Genomic DNA, 21595 nt, shown 5'->3' on the forward strand with positions numbered 1-21595 from the left:
AGGGACCATCATTTTGATTGAAGATGATAGTTTAAATGAAAATGTTTTGAGATGACAAATCTTTGATAATTTTCCAATTTTTAAAATATTTAATATAAATTTGGTGTTAGCAACATGATTTCAACAGATTTGGAATTGTTGTTAGTTGTGATATGACCTCGACTGAAATTTTTCTCATACTAGCATTCAAAATGAAATAATAATTACTTAAAAATAAGGAAGACAAACCAGTTTACAGCAATAGCATTCTAAACCAAAAATTCACAAGCATAACAAATATAAAAAGCTCTCTCTCAGTGTGTAAAAATTTTAGATGTGTCTTTTGGTTAAGCATTAAGACTCACCACAGAATAATGTAGAAAACCTCAACAAACCTGTGATAGGAGAAGAAATAAATCTAGTCATTAAAAAAAATCTTATTTCTAAACTTCAATAGTATCTTAAAAGCAAAAAGAAGAACAGTAAAATTGAAATGCACTTGGAGTTTTTAATGACAAAAAAGTTCATCTGAGGGGAAAAAAACTTTAAAGTTCAGCAGGACTTTTAATTACATATCATTATTTTATTTGAGAAGATGAAAGGAGGGTGATTTTGTTTCCCGCCCTATTTTTGGATATCCTTAGCGAGAGGTGAAAAACGGAGATGCAGAACAGAGATAGAATAAGCCAGGTATGTGAAGTTGGGAAAGATTTTATTGAAGGAAAGAACTCCCAGGAGGGAAAGGAGAGCAGAGAAAGGGACAGGAGCATCTTGAGGTCCTGGGTGGTTCCGCAAACCAAGGTCAGGGAAATCACACCTGTAGGTGGAGCAGTGGGATATTTGTAGGATTTGGGTCAGTTCCCTGACCCAGTATGCAAATGAGGTGAAGAGAGAGCTGCTGGTGCTTGCACCAGTAAGGAGGAGGGAGGCTTCCTGGTGCTTCAGCTGCAGTCTGAGGCCTCCACAGACCAGCTTCTTGGAATGTGGGGGGAGAGCCTGCAGACAGCAGTTCTGGCCTTGAGAGGCTGGGGGAAGGGGCTGTGTGGACCTGCCCGGAGAGATAAGCTCCTCGGAATACTGGAGGTGGGGGCTGCACAGTCCAGCAGATGCCCCTCTTTCTGCGAGGCTGGGGGAAGTGGCTGCATGGTCCGGACTGGCCCAAACAGGTTTTTCCTTCTTTACATCTTTCCTTAACTTTCATGTGAAACAATAGTAGGATCTTCACATTTCTAAATTTAGTGCCAGTTGTAATGGAGAGAAGTTAAAAGAGCTTGCTAGAATTGATTATATATTTTACTTCACAATAAATGTGATATAGGGATTGATTGGTGGCACAGCTTTTTAAGCTTTTAAATAATAGTTGAAAGGTGGGTTGTGTGAGTACACTGAGATTCCTCAGAAGACAAGCCCATTAGCCACGTGTTTCTGAAAAGCTACAGCCCCGAGAACCCCAGTGGAACAGCTATGCTCTGTACCCAGGGGGTCGCCATGATTCGGAATTGATTGGATGGCAACTAAGAATAACAACATCCTACTATGGTGTTCTAGAAGAGAGAATATGTTCATATGCTAGCTTATCATAGGTATTGATTACTACACACATTTTAGACTGTCAGAGAAACCAGTGAGTTCTATTGGAGTACATTCACTGCTGAACATTTATTTAAATATAGTTAAGTAACTGTATGTGCAAGAAGAGTTGCAGAACTAGTGCTCCATGAGAGCTGACAAGCGCTATAAAACCTCTAACCATCGTTTTCAGAGTTTCCAGCTTCTTAGACGTCAAGAGCAGAACACGAGAGTCCTCCCAGCCACTCAGGGGCCCTAGTGTAGAAAGTGGCAGCCACTTCACTGGGCGCCACAACTCCAGTGGAATCTCCCTGTCTGTCTGCGAGCCTCTGAATTTCAACCCCTCCCCCTGCTGCTTCACAGCAGACCAAACGCTAAATCTGATAGCCTCTAGGCCAGACTCCTGAGACTGCTACGGAATGAACAGGCAGCGTCTCTCCCTCCCTATCCTGGAATATGAGGATCTCCTTCGATGGGTTCAGGAGCCCTGGCAATGTAGCGGTTATGGAGTCAACCGTGATCCCCAGGGCCAGCAGTTCAAAACCACCAGCACCTCCAGGGGAGAAAGACTGGGCTTTCTACGCCTGTCAACAGCCTCGGAAGCCTACAGGGAGCTCATTTTGAGTCAGCATGGACTTCATGACAGTGAGTTAGACAGGTTCTGACTGATCTCAGGAGTTTTCCTCCCAACTTTGACCTATAACCCAGTTCCTGCCTCCGCTCTATCCCATGTAAGGTCTGGGAATAGCAGTGTGATAGCCTGGGACCAGGCTTGACATGGAGGCCTCATGTCACCGTAATTGTCTAATTAACCACCACACCCAACTTCTGTCTTAAAAGTGTTTCATCAGATTCCATGCTACCATTTGCCACTTAGCTAATGCAGTCACCAAATTTCCAGTTAAGGAGCTAGACACTTTCAGAATGTTAACTGACTTTCTTGTGATCACACCGGTAGTTAACAAATGTAGAACTGAGGATTGTTTTGGAAAGATTCACTTTTGTGGACATGGTAAATCCTTGGAAATATAAGTTTCACCACATAGAAAGAGCAACAGCATATTCAGTATCTATGAATGAGTTAACATCGGTGACTTAATGTAAATTGTAAAGTCTTAGTGTTCTCAATTTTAATTCTCTGGGTTCTAATATCCATTGCAGTGGCTACACAGAACTCAGAAACAAAATTCACGATTAAAGGGTTAATTAAGGGAATAAACAAGTTGTAATGCCAGTGAGAAATGCTCAGGGTTGAGCAGTTTATCAGGATGTGTTGGAAGCCCTCTCAAATCTGCTAGTAAATGCCCCAGGGGCATACCACCCTGCTGTAAGCCTCAACCCAACGACATTCTCAGCTTAAGCTCCATGGCTCAGCAAACCCAGCTCCCTGAACTATGGAAGTGCCCAGAAGCCCCCACTAAGTGAGCCGCAGCCCGAACGCACTCAGCTCCACTTCTGTAAGTCAGCAAGCCCCAATTCCCCTCTTAAGTTCCCAGAGGCACCCCACTCCACAAGCCAGCCTCTGCACAAAAGCATTCAGCTTTACTTGGTCTGTGGGCAGAGAGGTCCATCAGTGTGTTCCCTGCTCTGGCTCCTGGTTCTGCCACTGCTCCTCTGATGTTATAGCTGCCTTCTGGATCCAGGAGGTGCATTGCGCAGAGATATCAGGTATTGAATATCTCAGATCTCGAATGCCTCCAGGAGTGTGTTCCAGTCCTGGCACTTTCTGGTAATAAGATTCCCCCTCCTGCTACTCAGAGGACTCATTTTATACACAGCAGGCTGCCACTCTAGGGAACCCTGCTCGCAGTTACTCACAGGTGAATCCTATCAGTATCTTGCCCCACTTTCTCAGCAGACCCATGCAGGGAAAGCTCATCATTTGGTGCCAGTTAGAGACTTTGACTGAATGGCAGCGACATAATCTGTCGACTTTGGAAAGGGGTGGAGTCTAGCCTGTTAATCAGGGGACAGCCAATGAGGCCACTATATTAACCTGACCTTCTCCTGAGGATGATGGGAACTCCTGTCTTCCTCCCTGGAAGTGGACACAAACTTGCTGCAAGACATTCCTGATGACAAGCCAGTAGGAGCTATGCTGGTGGAGCCAGAGCCCTTGAGCTGGAGGAGCCACATGGAGACCCAAGCTGGCACTGAGATGCTTCCACCACCACTGTATCCACAAGACTTTCCACCCACTGACCTGTGATCTTCCTGAATTTTGCTTCATTGCATGTGTTTCGTGAGTCTGAAGAGGAATTTGTAGACTGGTATTGGACATATGGGCTAATATTGGACTATGGGCTTGATTTTTATGAGCTGCTATGTTTTCTTAATGTATAGTTGCTCTTTATGAAAGCTCTTTCTTATGCACAAATGAGTGTCTATGAATTTGTTTCTCTAGTCAACTTGGACTGACACAGACTAGAAGAGCCACAGTAAGTAGTTCACTTGCCTTAGAGTAAATAGCATCTTATGGTTTTGTTTTGTTTTTTGACTTTTTATTTACAAGGTGAGAGGACTTTCAAATGTCATCACTGTGATGCTACCTTCAAAAGGAAGGATACCTTAAATGTTCATGTCCAGGTGGTTCATGAAAGACACAAGAAATACCGATGTGATCTATGTAATAAGGCATTTGTTACACCATCCGTACTTAGAAGTCATAAGAAAGTAAGTAGACGCCTACTGTTAGTGTAAATGGATAATATATTTAACTAACATAATCATGTATGTTAACACATGGTGCCCATTTCCTATTAAATTACCAACATAGTTACCAAAAATGACAAGAAAGGAATGGATGGTTTGTATGAGTCCTTTTGAGTTGATCTACTTTTCTCATGACAGAGAACCTCGGTGTGAGACACAGACGCCACACAGCCCCTAATCATCTTGGGAATCGAACTCTGTGAAGATCACTAGGAGCTTTTCTCGCCTTTAATATGTTTCTAACCTCGATTTAGGGTATTTTTTATAATGGTAGTAGTGATTTAATCATTTTGTTTTTCAAAACAAATTGAAATACTTATTTTCACATTCCATATATATATATATTCATTAGTTGTATTGGCATTTAATTCATATGTGATGCAATTAAATAGTTAATTTAACTTCATGAAGATATATATAGTCATCATTACAATCAGTTCTAGAACATTTTCTTCATTCTTGTACTCAATATTATTAGTTCCTCATTTGCCCCCAAGGAACCATTAATTCAGTTCCTGTCTCTGTAAATATTATCTATCTTGGATTTCCTCTACAGAATAAATTAACAGATTAGAAACTAACAAAAAACTAACAACATCAACAAAATATCACAGATAAAACTCTCAATTGAAAAGAAAGCAGAAAATATTAAAAGTTAGAACAAATTAAAAGGGATAATAAGGGATATCAAATGATAGGGTGTTAAATTGAAGCCTAACTGCGTCTGTAACAATCCACTTTCCAGTGCATTCTGCAAATAGCAAGGCTCTTCCCAGCCCTGGTCCCTGATCAGAAGGGGACTCACCAGTGGCTTAATACATATGTATTTCCCTTCACTTTTTATTTTATTTTTTTACTGTTAAAATGAAACAACTTTAAAATGGGTCGAAAGAGAGATGCCTGAAAGGTGAGCCAGGGATATTTAGAAATCATAGATGCATGAATGGATTTGGGATTTGCACTTAATTCAAGCCCAATCTGAGAACAATTTGTTCTTATGACATGGCCCTGTTTGTTGTTCAACCTCATGAAGTGATTGCTGAAGATATGGGTGCTATAGCAAAATATGATGAAGAAACTAGCTGGTGCCTGACCATCAGAAAGAATAGCGTCTGAGGCCTTACAGGCTGTTTTTAGAACAAGCAGCCTTCTCAGTGAAGTGTCAACTCAGTCCACGTAGAAGAAGCACACCAGCCTCTGTGATCCAAGAATTTGAAATAATACAATCTATATCTAACGCAGAGAATGGTATCAGAACTTAAATTGTGGACACCATGGATGACAAAGGATGTCCAATTTACAGGGTCAACACATAGACTGAGCCTCTTGTGAATCCTCTCTGATCATAGGTGAGAAAGGCGAACAGCCCTGTTATCAGACAGAGAACATTGTAGAATTGATTCTGGCAGACAGAGTTAAGTAACATATAATGTCATCATTTGATCTCCTTTTGACCCATTTTAAAGCTATTTCAGTGTAAAAATTATTGAAATATTTATTGATGAGTTGTTAGACTTAACTCTTCAAAGGTTAGAGTAATCCTTCTTCATTTTTGCAAACCTAGGACGTGGGAGCCCTGGTGGCATAGTGAGTTACACGTTGGGCTGCTAACTGCAAGGTCAACAGTTCTAAACCTCTAGGGGCTCCATGGGGGGAAAATGAGGCTTCTTACTCCGTTCAGGAGTTATGGGCTCAGAAACTAACAATGGCAGTTTTACTCTGCCCTATAGGGTCATTATAAGTTATAATTGACTCAGTGGCAGTTGATGAGAGTTGAAGGAATTTTCTGGTATACTACAGGGGCTTGATTACAATGAGCTTAGCTCAAATATGGTTTTGCAAATATTGTGATTTGAGAACTATTCGTGTTGTGTTACAAGAATTGGATAATTACCTGAAGCAAATCAGTAGTTTTCTTCTTTCCAACTTATGAAATAATTTAAAATAGCAGAATTCATATCATAACAAGCACATTTATATAGGGAATACAGGCAGACTTTAGTAATGGCAAGGAAGAATGGTGGTTTTCTTTCAGTTAGTCTGAGCTGATGACTGAATCTGAAGAAATGATTCTATTTTATTGTGATTTTAATTTTAGTATCTACCTTTAGTAGAGTTGTTTCAAAATGACTGAATTTTGTATAGTTCCTACTCATGTGTCTTTAATATTATAACCCCTTGTCTGTCAGTGTGTCACACTGTGGTGACTTGCATGTGTGACACTGGGATCAGTATCACTGATATTTCAATTGTCATCAGGTTCACCCAAGGGGAGAAGGTTTCAATGGAGTTTCCAGACTTAGAACAGTGTATTAAGAAGGAATGGGCTATCCACTTTGAAGGGATTAGCCACTGAAAATCTTATGAATATCTGTTAAACTTTGTCAGATAAAATGCCAGAAGATGAGTTCCTCAGGTTGTGAGGTGCTCACAGTGAACGTGAGGATGAGATGCCTTCTCAGAGTAAGGTCAGCCATCAGGATGTAGATCATGTACAACTTGCAGAACCTTTATTTTCTGCTGGATGGCTACTCGAAACGAGAAGAGACCACTGCAAGCATCCATTGCTAATTGTAACATGGAAGATACAAAGCATGAATTTAGAAAAATTGAAAGTTGTCAATATGACAAGGATTCTACACTTTGATATCCCAGGTGATACTGGTAAGCTAAATTGCAGGTATTGGCCATTTTGAATCAGAGAATCATATGGCTTTCTATGCCAAAAATGACAAATTCAATAGCAATGACATGAGATTCATTGTCACAGAAAATCTTTCAAGATCTTTCTTGAAGTATCAAGCTGTCTGTGATAATTTAATATCCATATAGATATATGGAAATACAATTAATACAACTGTTATTCAAATGTACACACCAACCACTAAAGTTAGTGACAAAGAAATTGAAGATTCAATCTGCTTATTCAATCTATAATCGATTGAAGAACACACAATCAAAGTGCATTGATAATTATTGGCGATTGGAATGCAAATGTAGGAAAAAGATGGGGAGAAAAGTTATTGGAGTACATGGCCTTGGTGATAGAAAGAATGGTGAAGATCCCATGATAGAATTTGGTAAGAGCCAGGAACACTTCGTTGCAAATACTATTGGGTATTTTTCATTATTGAGAAGTTTCAGTATCAGCAGCCACAATGAGGTTAGGGCTAGCTGTAGAAGGGATCATCAGTTGCTCACATTTAAGTTCAGATTGAAGATGAAGAAATGCAAAGAAATCCATGAGAACCTAAATATGATGCGGAGTAGATCCCACCTGAGTGCAGAGCACACTCCAAGATAAGCTTTAACCCACTGAACACTGATGAGAGACGATAAGAAAAGCTGTGAGGTGCCATCAAGAATAAACACAAGAAAAGCAGAAGGACATGTGAAAGACAAGGCAGAACAAAAGACCAAATTGTCAGGAAGAGACACGAACGCTTGCTTTTTTATACATAAAATAGCTGCAGCAAATGGAAAAAATGAGGTAGAAGAACTAACCAGAAAATTTCAGAGTAGCCCAAGAAAACAAATGAAAGTGTTATAGTGAAGTGTGCACAGACGTGGAGTTATAAAGCCAAAACAAAGAACATACTCAGCACATCTCCAGCTGAAAAAATGCAAGCTTCAGATTTTAATATTGAAGGATCTGTTGGAAAAATAATGGATGATACATGAAGCATTAAAAGAAGAAGGAAGGAATGCAGTCACCTGTCCAAAAGAATTAACCAGGACATAACAACCATTTCAAGAGATATCATACGATCAACCTAAGGTACTGAAGGAAGAAGGCCAAGGTGCCCTGAAGGGTCAGCAAAAACAAGGCTCCGGGAATTGATGGGCACCAATTGAAATGCTTCAACAAACGGATGAAGCAAGCACTTGCTGATCCAAGCCAAGATATTTGGAAGACAACCACCTGGCCAGTAAACTGGAAGAGACCTACACTGGTACCTATTCCAAAGAAAGGTGACCCAACAGAATTCAGAAGTTGTCTAACAATATCATTAATATCACATGAAAATTTTGCTGGAGATCATGCAACAATGTGCCCAGGAGTACATTGAGAAGCGATTACCAGAAATTCAAGCTAGATTCAGAAGAGAATGAGGAGTAAGGGGTGCCACTGATGACATCACATGGATCTTGACTCGCAACTAAATGTCAGAAAGATGCCTACTTGTGCTTTATTCACTATGCAAAGGCATTTTGCTGTGTGGATCATGACAAAGTACGTATAACATTGAGAGTGGGAATTGCATAACACTTCATTGTGCTCATGAGTAACCTGTGCATGGAACATGAGATAGCCATTTAAACAAAGAAGGGAATACTGCATGATTTAAAATTAGGAAAGGTGTGTATCAGGGTTATCTTTTTTCACTATACTTATGCAATCTTCATACTGAGCAAATAATTTGAGAATCTGGACCATGAGAACAGCACAAGATCAGAATTGGAAGATAGTTAACAACCTTCAATATGCACATGATAGACCCTTAGTTGCTGAAAGGTAGGAGACTTGAATCCCTTGCTGATGAAGATCAAGGACCACAGCTTCAATATGGATTTAAACTCAATGTAAAGAAAACACAAATCCTCACAACTGGACCAGTAGATAATATAATATCGTGATAAGCAGAAAACATATTGAAGTTATTGTCTTGGATCCAGAATTAATATTGACGAAAGCTGCCATCAAGAAATCAAGGAACACATTGCAGTAGGCAAATCCACTGCACAAAACCTCTTTAAATTGTTGAAGAGCAAGGGTGTCACTTTCAGGACGAAGGAGCACCTAACCCAAGCCGTGGTCTTTTCAATTGCCTCGTATGCATGGGAAAGTTGAACAATAACTAAAGAAGGCTGGAGAAGAATCTGTGTGTCTGAATGATGGTGCTGGCAACGAATGGAGAAAGGACCATGGACAGCGTAAAGTACAAACCCTTCTGCCTGGAGGACACGCTGCAAAAGTGCTTTGAATATGTTGTCAAGAGAGACCAGAGCCCGGAAAAGAAAATCCTACTTGATAACGTAGAAGGGCAGCAGAGAGAAGGCTGGACCTTAATAGAATGGATTGCCACAGTGGCTGCAACAGCCATGTGTGAGGATGGCTCAAACCGGGCAGTGTTGCGTCGGTCATATGTAAGGTTGCTATGAGTTGGAACCAACTGGCCAGCACCTAACAATAGCAATAATGATGTTGTTTCCCTTTAAAAAATCTCCAAATAGAATACTCTTTCTACTATTTTTGTTTTCAGGTTTTTTTTATTTTATTGAATGGTGTACATTTTAACTACATTTTAGTACATAGGGGGCAATGATATTGTTTTTATTTTATTTTTTAAATCATATAATTGGGGGATCGTACAACTCTTATCACAATCCATACATACATCCATGTGTCAACCATTTTTGTACATTTGTTGCCATCATCATTCCCAAAACAATTTTCTTTCTACTTGAGCCATTAATATCAGCTCCTCATTTTCCCCCTTTCTCCCCGCTCCCCCTCCCCCATGAACCCTCGATAATTTATAAATTGTTATTATTTAGTCATATCTTACACCATCTGATGTCTCTCTTCACCTACTTCTCTGCTGTCCATCCCTCAGGGAGGAGGTTATATGTAGATCCTTATAATCGGTTCCCCCTTTCTCCCTCACTTTCCCTCTACCCTCCCAGTATCGCCATTCTCACCACTGTCCCTGAGGGGTTCATCTGTCCTGGATTCCCAATGTTTCTTGTTCCTATCTGTACCAATGTACATCCTCTGGTCTAGCCGGATTTGTAAGGTAGAATTGGGATCATGATAGTAGGGGGAAGGAAGCATTCAAGAACTAGAGGAAAGTTGTATGCTTCATCAGTGCTACACTACACTCTGACTGGCTCATCTCCTCCCCACAGCCATTCTGCAAGGAGATGTCCAAATTATATTGTTTTTAAGTGAGTTTTAGCTTTTTTATTTGTAATAGCCTATTGTCACCGAGTATTTTTAGAGTGTGTTTTGACAATGAGCTTTTTCCATGTTGTCTTATCTATATTTAAGACATTTTGCAATTGTACCATCACTGTCTCTTAAAGGATTCCTGGTGTTGTAGTGGTTACGTGTTGGCCTGTCATCAGTTTGAAACCACCAACAGCTCTACAGACTGGGCTTTCCATGCCTGTAAACAGTCTCAGAAATCCACAGGAGGTCACAATGAGCCAGCATTGACTTGAGGGCCATGACTGTGTTTTGATTTTATTTCTTAAATCACCTAGCCAAAATCTTTGTCTAACAACAAACTTTATTTTTAAATTAAATTTTATATGTGAAATTATTTTCTGAAGTGTGGTTCAATATCTTATAGGAGGAAACCTTTATATTTTATCTCCTTTGATAAGTAACTTATGCCATATATGTGAGTAGTGGACTACTTATGTACCAGAAAAATAAGTCCTGAGGATGTTCTTAAAATAGTTCAAAGAAATTTATTTTTGCATCTTTTATAACAATCTAGTGTTATAATAATTGATATAGTAAATTTATAAGTGGTGTTATGCTAATCCAGAAGGGTTTATCATATTTCATTTTCCTCTGTCAAGTAATCTGTTGTTTGTTAAATGTTATTCCATTTACTTTTAATTTAAGCATAACAAGTATCATGGGAGTATAAGCTCTTAATGAAGTTTCAAGAATGTACAATTGTTTTGAATAAGAACTTGTAGCGAAAATGGGAAATCAAATGCCTGCCAAATGGAGACTCCTGGCGATGCCCGTGCCGGTGCTGAGCACAGAGGTCGAGTAGAACATGTTTCTCACACCTGGGGATGATGTGCATTTTAATGGACATCCATGAGGGCACTGATGTTGACTAACGTAGTTTATCTTGCTGTTTACAAGTTGTAAATATGATAGCATATTTTACAAATACAGATTTGATATAAATTCATTAAATAAATATTAATAAAGATATAAAGTCAATTATATTAAAATTAGCAATTAATATGGAAGAGAAGATCCGTTGCCCTGTATGGGATGCTTTGACATTGTGAGGTGACGAACTTGCTTCCATCTTCCCCTGTTCTCTGTCCAGCCAATGTGATGTCTTTTACATGCTCTGCAGTGTTATTTGGTCTTCGGGGAATGCATCTTTTTTACTAAGGCATATTTTGTTGCCAGTAGGCCATGGTAATTTTCATAAAAACACTTGGTAATAATTTGCATTAAAAATGTAAACACAGGCCCCATGAGCTTTGTTGTAAAATGATCATCTAGAACAGTGGTTCTCAACTTTCCTAATGCCATGACCCTTTTATGAAGTTCCTCACAGTTGTGGTGACCTCCCCAACCATAAAATTATTTTCGTTGCTACTTTATAACTGTAATATTGCTACTGTTATGAATTGGGTGGCCCCTGTGAAAGGGTCGTTCAACCCCCAAATGGGTCATGACCCAGAGGTTGAGAACCGCTGATCTAGAAGTTTAACAAGAACAATGGAAAGTGGGTGAAGGGCTACAGAGGATGGTGTAAGATATGAACATTATAATCTCTAATGTATCATGGGTTCATGAGGGAGGGCAGTCGGTGTAGGGAGGAAGAAAAATGAGCTGATATCCAAGAATCAAGTAAAAAGAAAATGCTTTGAAAACGATAATCGCAGCATATGTGCAAATGTCCTTGACACAATGGATGAATGTATTGATTATGATAAGAGATGTAAGAGTCCCCTCTACGTGCATATATTTATAGGTTTAGTATTAAGGCAGCAGATGGACATTAGACCTCCACTCAAGTACTTACTCAATGCAAGAATATTTTGTTCTATTAAACTGGCAATCCATGATGTACAACTTCCCGCCACGCTCGCTGAAGACAAATGTGTGCATAAGCAAATGTGGTGAAGAAAGCTGATGGTGCCTGGCTATCAAAAGATATAGCATCTAGGGTCTTAAAGGCTTGAAGATAAACAAGCAGTCATCTAGCACAGATGCATTAAAGCCCACATGGAAGAAGCACACCAGCCTGTGTGACCATGAGGTGTCGAAGGGCTCAGGTATCAGGCATCAAAGAACAAAAAACTGTATCATTGTAAATGAGGGTGAGTGCAGAGTGGAGACCCAAAGCCCATCGATAGGCAACTGGACACCCCTTACTGAAGGGTCACGGGGAGGAGATGAGCCAATCAGGTTGTAGGGTAGCAACGATGAAACATACAACTTTCCTCTAATTCTTAAATGCTTCCTCACACACCCCTTCCTACTATCATGATCCCAGTTCTACCTCACAAATCTGGCTAGACCAGAGGATGTACATTGGTACAGATAGGAACTGAAAACACAGGGACTCCAGGACAGATGACCCCTTAAAGACTGGTGGTGAGAGTGGTGGCACCTGGAGGGTGGAAGGAAGGTGTGGTAAAAAGGGAAAACTGATTGCAAGGATCTATATATAACCGCCTCCCCGGGGGATGGAAAACAGAAAAGTGGGTGAAAGGAGACATCAGACGTGTAATAATTTATAAATTATTAAGGATTCATGAGGGAGGTGGGAGCAGAGAGGGAAGGGGAAAATGAGGAGCTAATATTAAGGGCTCAAGTGGAAAGCAAATGTTTTGAGAATGATGATGGCAACAAATTGTGCAAATGTTCTTGACACAATAGATGGATGTATGGATTGTGATAAGAATTGTACGATCCCCCAATAAAATTATTTTTTAAAGTATTTATTAATAATGATAAAAATAATGTTAAAATCAAGCAGACTGTAAGTTACAGATTATTGAGATTAATTCCATTTTCAAGATTTAAGTGCACACTAAGAATGTGAAAAATGCTTCTAAGAAAGTGTTTCTTGGCAGCAAGCACGGGCAGCTGTAGCCCCATTTGATTATGTGGTTTCATAGCATATACTGGTTTCATATAACTTAATCATCTGTAGATGGGGGCTCCAATAGGGGCTTCAAAAGTAAACTGTACAATTATTTTCAAATTAACACTAATGCATGATTTGAAGTGTATTTTGGAGCAGTGGGAATATCCATGATAAATTGTTTAAAACCTCATTGTGATATTAAATCATTTTAATGAAACATAATCCTGAAAAAAAGGATTTGCCATTGTCAGAGGCACTTAATCATCTCTCCCCAGCTCTTTTTACTTGCCCTCAGCGCTTTTTATTCTTTTCCATTTTAGACACATACCGGAGAGAAGGAGAAAATATGCCCTTATTGTGGCCAGAAGTTTGCCAGCAGTGGGACGCTGAGAGTCCATATCCGGAGTCACACAGGTATGTGCGCTGGCAAGGAAAACAATGTAGAGGAATCTCATTCCTTCATGGCGAGGATATCATACGACCGCAAGAAAAAGTTCTCAAGGAAACATTCATCTTGGCCATTTTCACTCCCATAAAGTATTGTGAAATCCAGGTCTTTGCTCTGGAAGATTTTTGAAGAAGTATATTTTCCTAAGCTTAGGAAAATATTTAGAAGGATATACATTTTATATACTATTTTAATAGATAGGGAATAGCAACTCTTTTTGCTGTGAACTTGTTTGTCATGAAAAACTCAGTTTTACTTTTCTTCCTCTTTTTTATTTCTAGCCACATTTAAAGAGGCTTGAAAATCTCTTAAAATTCTTCCTGTCATTCATATCGCATGTGGTCTTTTTAAATTTTAAGAAAACATTTTATTATATTGCTTAAATGTCTAACACAGTGTTTAGCTCAGTGATTATGAAATTTATTGAAGAAATGTTACTTTAAGTAGTCCAACCAGTCAAAACTGTGACTGTTTTATATATATATGGCTGTGTAGCAATGGGGCATACATTTCTTTCTTTTTATAATTTTGTGACTAGAGGTAAGTAGACATAAGGTCAAGTTCTATTCCTAGAATAAAAACGTGTCTTAAATAGATGCAGATATATTACCAAAATATGTTGGGGAAAGATGTCTGGAAAAGGGGGTACCATACAGAAGGAAAGAAAGGTCTTGATCTTTATCTGTATCTTTATCATTTATAGCAAATGAGATTTTCATGAAAACGTCAGTCCGTGTTGCAGAAACTGATAGGAACCTCAGCAATGTACAGACAATAGGCAGTAAGGCACAGGTGTGGTATAATGAGGGTAATATACCGAAAATAGTACATAGTTGGCTCCCACCATATACCGATTGTGCAGAAGCAATTCTGTGATGAAGAGAGAATGTAGATAGTTCTCAAGTCCAGGGCCAGCCTGTGCATTATGCACTTTGTGGTAATTAGACATCATTATTTTATGGGTGCCTGGGGCCTTGTGGAGTTGAAGACAAGGGCAAGAACAAATTCAGCAGTCTCCCATTTTGTATATCAGTCATGTCTTTATATCACACCGAAAATAAAACCTCTATTTTGCTGCACAGATTTCTGGTCTATGTTCTTGCATTTATTTTTTTTACAGGAGAGGGCAAGTTGAGAAGAGGATAAGTGTGATTTTGTTTGTCATCATAAGGATAAGTGGAAGATAATGTCTCTAAGATGTCATGACATAATTTGTGCTTAGCAGTTTGTATAAGGCGAGGCCTTTTTGCTAAACATTGACCATAGTTTAGTTCCAGCCCAGAAAAGATGGGCTAAATCAAGGAGAACACTCGATTATTCAATGTAATTCCACCCTTCAGAATTCTATTTGTATGCTTGTAGGAAGGATGAGAAGTGGAGACAAAGCATTTACAAAAGTACTTACTGTCACAAGTTTAATCATTGTGCCCTTCTACTTAGTTACAATAGTTTGTTTTTTTTAACTTTCAATTATTTATTTATTTATATTAATCAAATCTTTTTATTGGGGCTCATACAACTCTTATCACAATCCATACATACATCAATTGAGCAAAGCACCCTTATACATTCGTTGCACTCGTCATTCTCAAAATTCATCTTCCACTTGGGTTCCTGGAATCAGCTCGGTTTCCCTTTTTTCCCCCGTCCCCCTCCCTCCCCGCTCCCACCCCTGGTCCCTTGATAGTTTATAAATAATTATTATATCTTATCTTACACTCCCCGGCGTCTCCCCTCACCCGCCTCCCCATTGCCCATCTCCCAGAGAGGAGGTTACACATAGATCTCCGAGATCGGTTCTCCCTTTCTACACCCCCTTCCCTCCCGGTGTCGCCACTCTGACCGCTGGTCCTGAGGGGTTCATCCGTCCTAGATTCCCTGTGTTTCCAGATCCCTACTGCACCGCTGTACATCCTCTGATATAACCAGGACAATAGTTTTTTTAAGATCCAAAAATTCTCTCTTACAAAAATATTAGCTTATATTGGGTGTTTTGCCCTATATGATTTATTTGTCATATTTTGAATACATGTTGTAGAGCATATTCTAAGCTCAGTTAATTTCATGAGTGATTTGGATTTTATTTTCTCAGTGCTAAAGGTTGTATACATTCTGCCTCTTAATTGTAGCCTGTGAACGTGCTGGCTGACCGTCTGAACTTAGACAGCAGTACTGAACTCTGTTAGTAGCGCGTGGCATTGAATGAAGGTGGTGGAGGGGTTTGTATGTGTCAATGCATATGCCCTCAGTTGCTTATTTATAGCTGTAGGTTGTGCTTACAACTAATTTCACTTTCATATTTTATGATTGCCGTTATTTTTATGTCAAATTATGCACATCACGGCAATTGCCTGGCATCGGGGCTGCAGTTCTGCTGTAAATAATGGGTTGCATAGATGACCACGACTACATAAACCTGGCCAGGGCCTGGCATCTGGGCTTCTACAATTATTTTAGCATTGGTATTTTTTTTTTCATCTCTTTCTTTCCCTTGCCCTCTTCACCAAGTTGTGTCCATTTGGACTCCCAAAGTACTCCTGGCTCACTGGTTCATGGGCTTACAGTAGCTATTTTGTAACCATGACAGTAACCCAAACTCCAAATTTACTGCTATGGAGTTCATGCTGAATCACAATGACCACCCCCACCCCCCCACTGGGTTCCCAAGACTGGAACTGTTTAAGGGAGTAGAAAGTCCAATCTTGTGCCATGGGGCTGCTAGGGGCTTTGAATGGCCTACCATGTGGCTCACAGCCCTATGTGTAACCTCAACACCACCAGGGCTCCTAACTATGACAATAGAGCTATCACTGCTTTGAGTTCTGTAAATTGATTTTTCTTATCTCCCTTCATTATTTTTCCTTATGAAGTTATTGCTCCCTATATGATTTTATCCAATCGGAATAGCTTTATATGATCTATATTAAATTTAGACATTTATGGTTGAGTGGTAGCATAACATATTAGCAAAGGACTTCAAAATATTTCCGTTAGAAGCCTATTGGTTTTTGTTTTTTTTTAAGAATGCAGTAGGACCAGTTCCACAGGTAAGTATAAGCAGGTCTTTACTAAGAACATGATCAAGAACACAATGTGTCAAGCACCCCAAGTAACATTGGGTGGGGAAGGGTGACAGGCACCGTGGAACACAGCCCTCTGGATCAATGATGCTTAAATTTTGTTCTCAACATGGCGCATTGAGACCTTGGAGAGCTTCTGTGTATGTAGGTTATAGCCGTAATTATGTAATATAAGTAACAAACTCAGAAACTTTAAGCATCTTTACTATTTCATTAAGATTAATAATAACAAATCCAATAAAATATGAATATTTGTACAGAAAGAAACTTTATCTTCTAGGCCAAACTAATTTTGTGAGAAAAATTGCATTGTTTTACATCTTTGAAAATAATTTTAATTTCTGATTTGAGAGTAAATAGTTGAATTCTCATATCTTTTTCTTCATTCATACCACTGGGATATGTTCTTCTCTTTGGATTCCAGGAGGACACATGGCTTCAGGCAGCTAGGTAGTCAGAAGGAGAAAATATTTTTAATACCTATTTTCAGAGATACTTCTGAATATTACTTGATACAGCAAAAAAACAAAAAATCTTAGGCCTTTGGAAATGTTAGTAGTGAAGTGAAACCTGAAATCCTATCAAGGGATTTTTCCTATTCTACTCTATTAATACCTGTCTTGTACTTTGAATTCTTTTGTAACATGATGTATAGGTAGTAATTTAGGCAGTGTTGGCTCACTGAGTTATTCACATCTTCCACATTTGTCAATGCCCTCATGGATTTCTTTAGACATGTTTATTTAGAAACCTTCAAGCACATGAGGGCAGATACAAGTTTTTCCAAATTGTAACTTTCATTTGGCCATTCTAATGCTGATATTTGAGAGTAAATACTTAGCATTTATAGTCTTTCAAGTAAAAATTTCCTTTTATTTATCAAAATATAGCCCATCAAGTCTTAAACCAACAAAATCCAGTTGCCCTTGAGTGAGTTCCAACTCAGTGGGGTGTCCCCCAGTCGGAAGAGACATCAATGACCTGTCAATGATCTGGTTTCCCCAGTTAACACGATGCTCCAGCAATGGAACCTCTAGTTCAGCTCATAATTCAATTGTAAATGTATTTCACCTTTAGACCACTTCAATGTGTTCATATGTAGTATAAGCACTTTCTGTCAACTTCCTGTTTTATTATCGAGAATATTGAAATGATGTTACTCAAGAGAGCAGAGTTTACTAAAATTATATTTACTTCACAAAGACCTTTAAAATATTCTTTTTGGTGACAATATACAAATCAGACTATACTTCCATTGAATAATTTCTACAAGTATAGTTGTAAGATTGATTATTTTCTTTACATTTTGTTAACTTTCTCGCTAATCTCGACCCAAACTGTTCTATCATCATTGAGGTTGACTTACTGCCCTATAAACGTCACCAGCATTGATCTCATCTATATAATTTCTTAAAATGATCACCATGCTCACTGTAAACATTCTTTACTAATTTGTTTACCCTGCAGTTTAGCTTAAAGGTGACTTCAAGGGTGATAAGGCCTCTGTGTTTTCTCAAGGCAATAATTGTAGCATTTATTTCAGTTTTCCTGGTTGTAGTAAAGCAAGGGTTCATAGAATTTCAAGTATCTTTCCCCACTGCTGATCAGGATTCATCTATTGAGTTTATCAAGAACATTGTTAATGAAGCTGTCATTTATTCCGACTGAGGCTTTGTGACTGTAAGCAATACCATTTGATATGAGAGCCTTGATTCATACCAAAGCACTCGCACTTTTACTGACCATTAGTCCAAAAGAGGTACAGTTATTATGAATGTTGTTTTGATCCTCAGGAGTCTGGAAGGTCATTTGGGACCCATAAGGATCCAGCGATTACATTTTGGGAACTTCCACTCTTAGTAGACTCACTACTACTGTCTTCCTACTGCCATACAATCAAGTTAGACTTCTGATGGCCCTAGCTAGGTGTGGTGGTTATGCATTGGCTTGTGGTCAGCAATTTGAAACCACCAGCAGCTCCACAGGAGAAGACTTGGCTTTCTCTTCTTATAAACAGTTACAGTCTCAGAAGCCCACAGGGGGGTTTGCTATGAGTCAGCATTGACTTAATGGCACTGAGAAGACAGGCAGAACTACTCCATGCAGTTTCTAAACCTGTAATTGTTCCAGAAGCCAACAGCCACATCATTTTGCTGTAGAGCAGCTGGTGGGGTTGAACCACTTACCGGTTAACAACCACGCTTCCTTGATGAACCTTGTAGTAAGTGATGAATACCAAAAGGGGGAGGACCTAATGTTGTGTATCTGCATAAAAGGGGGTACCCCCCAAAATAACCCAGAATTTTTTTCAAAGTTATCTATTAAAATTTTTTTTTGTTTTCAAAACAACCTTATTACCTTCAAGGCACTCTCCATTTACACTTCATACATTTGTCAAATCTGTGAGTTCATTCTTGGAAACATTTTTCCAACTCACCTATTTGGATGGCTGACAGCATCTCGCTCCTTTTTTTCTTCATTTCTTCTGTGTTGTCACATCCCTGCCCTTCATGTCCCTCTTCATTCTGAGAAATAAAAGGAAGTTGCCTGGAGCAGGGTCAGGTGAGTCAGGTGTGGGGGGCACAAACGAGGCATGCTGTTTTTTACCCCAAACTGGCACACTGACATGGCTGTGTGAGCAGGTGCATTGTGTGGTGACAAAACCAGTCCCCTGTCTGCCACACGTGGCCTTTTGCAATCTTTTTACACCCTCTACATTGAAAGCTTGATTAGCAATCTGACTTGATGGAACAAACTCCAAATGCGCCATGAGTCAATATCATCTGTTCGCCACGTTGACAGATGTCCAGAAAGAGGTTTGCCATCAATCGACATTTCGCCTTTTTTGAAATGAGACAAGCACTCATACACTTGAGTTGTTCTGATAACCCTGTCCTTGTAAGCTGTGTTCAACATCACAGCAGTTTCTGCGGCATTTTCCCCCAGCAGGAAACAACATGTCACAGCCACTCACTGTTCCCTTAAATAGGCCATCACCAAAAAACGAGGTTCAAGCGAAACTGCTTTTATGAAAAAATTCACCGCGACCAGAACGAGTTGTTAGATAGTCAACGAGCAGGGAAAAATACATATTTGGAAAGCTCCGCCCAGTGGAGCATTTTCAGTGTTTGCGGGGTACCTCACCCATATGGTGGGGGTTGGTAGGGTGGTGGAGGCAGAGAAAGCCTATTGATCCACGGGGAAAAGGAAGACAGGCGACTAAGATCGCACTGTTAATACTAGTGTTAATCTCATATATATTGCTTCTACTCGCTCTTTCTTGATAAATTCTCAAATTTTTGGTGCTGCTGTTGAGACATGCTATCAATGCCCATTGCCAGAGTTTTTAATGAAATCTGAATTTTTAAAAAGCCATGTGATGAATGAGAACTTTGCCAAATATAGCTAAATATAGCTACTTTTGTATAAACTGTTGTTAAACTGATAGTAATATGTTTACACTTAAAATAGAAAACCTTTTAATATATTTAGCATATTTGTAGATTTACTTCAAGACATACCTTTACAATTTGCTTATGGATAGCAAAAGAACCTTCTTAATACTTTCTTTCCTTTCCATTGAAATTTTTATGTTTTATTTTATTCCTGTTAGTTTTGTTTGTTTGCTTTTTAATGTTTTTATATATATGAAATTCAGCATAGATAATCTATGGAAACAGTAGCTGGATTAATGGTTCCTTGAGCGCATGGCATGAGAAGTTGGGGCTCATGGGGAGCTAGTACTGATGAATACAAGAATGAAAAATATGTTCTGGAATGGATTTTGGTGATAATTGTATGACTCTTCTTGATGTGATTGAAGTATTGAATTGTGTTCTGTGTGAATTTTATGCCAATAAAACTCTTGAGGAAAAAAATAAGATAGAACTTTGTCCAAAAGGAAGAACTGTTAGTGAGTTGGTTAGTGATATTTAAAATCAGTTAGGGTTTAGAATTGTGTATTTATGATAAGATTAATTTACTTTCCTACCTGGAAAATTAGATTAAGTTCTTTTCCCTGCTTGATCGGAGCAATGTGTTGATGTGTTTCTTGCAATACCTTGCTACTACTGTGAACAGCCTCACAAAATGCAAAGAGCATGCACATTGGAGTCAAGATGCCTTGAATTCAAATTCTGGTGTCCCTACCACTTTTTATTTGTGCATCACTCAGCAGACTTACCTATTTTATCTCCTATGTTCATTTTAAAGAATAAATGAAATAGTCTTCTAAAAATTACCTCTGCCTTATTCAAAATAGCCATTTCCCTAGTATAACATGATACTCATCAATCCTTTCAACGACTCCCATTTCCAGTCTAACCTCGAGCACTGGGCTTCTCCCACTTACTTCCTGGCTCCAAGTCATGGTTATTTTCCCACGACGTGTTACTTGACCCCAAGTATGTCCATTCTGTTCAATCGGCACACTGTCTTATCCCATGCTTCTTGGGACACTCAGTACCCTGCTGAAGGCTTGTTCTCCATGGTCTTCAGTAGACTGTTGATTATCTGTTCCCTGAGAGCCATGCTCATGTCTGATATCTGAATTGTCTACCTTCCCTGGTATACAGAAAGCTTTTTTGTGGATGCTTGTTGAATAAACTGGTGCATGGGGTTGCCAGGGGGTCTGCGTTGGAAACCCACAGCTGCTCCAGGAGAGAGGGCCAGGGTTCCTCTCCTAAAGAGAGCAGCAGACGGACAGGGCAGTTCTTCCCTGGCCTAAAGGGGCACAATGAATTGGAATTGACTTAATAGCAATGAGTTTGTTGTTTGCTCTTATTGTTGTTTTGAGGTTTGTTGAATGAATAAACGGCATGCAAATAGATTGAAGTACCTGTTTGATTTGCAGTGCTAAGTTTGCATCTAAATCTAATTCATCGCTGATGTTTTTTATGTAATGTCTTAAAAAAATCTATGGGTTTTACTTGTAGCAATGCTAACCT

At 39.2% G+C, this 21595-nt stretch overlaps 1 protein-coding gene across 3 annotated transcripts in view; it reads left to right on the plus strand.

The window, feature by feature from the left end:
* PRDM5 (PR/SET domain 5) overlaps positions 1-21595 on the plus strand; it is a 213688-nt gene that overhangs the window by 117742 nt on the left and 74351 nt on the right. For all 3 annotated transcript variants that reach the window (XM_075543864.1, XM_075543862.1, XM_075543863.1), the window contains 2 exons: positions 4061-4221; positions 13442-13535. In XM_075543864.1, coding sequence (XP_075399979.1) covers positions 4061-4221; positions 13442-13535 — 255 coding nt within the window. The remainder of the gene's footprint in view (positions 1-4060; positions 4222-13441; positions 13536-21595) is intronic.

Source organism: Tenrec ecaudatus, chromosome 3, assembly GCF_050624435.1.
Source record: "Tenrec ecaudatus isolate mTenEca1 chromosome 3, mTenEca1.hap1, whole genome shotgun sequence".
NCBI lineage: Eukaryota > Metazoa > Chordata > Mammalia > Afrosoricida > Tenrecidae > Tenrec > Tenrec ecaudatus.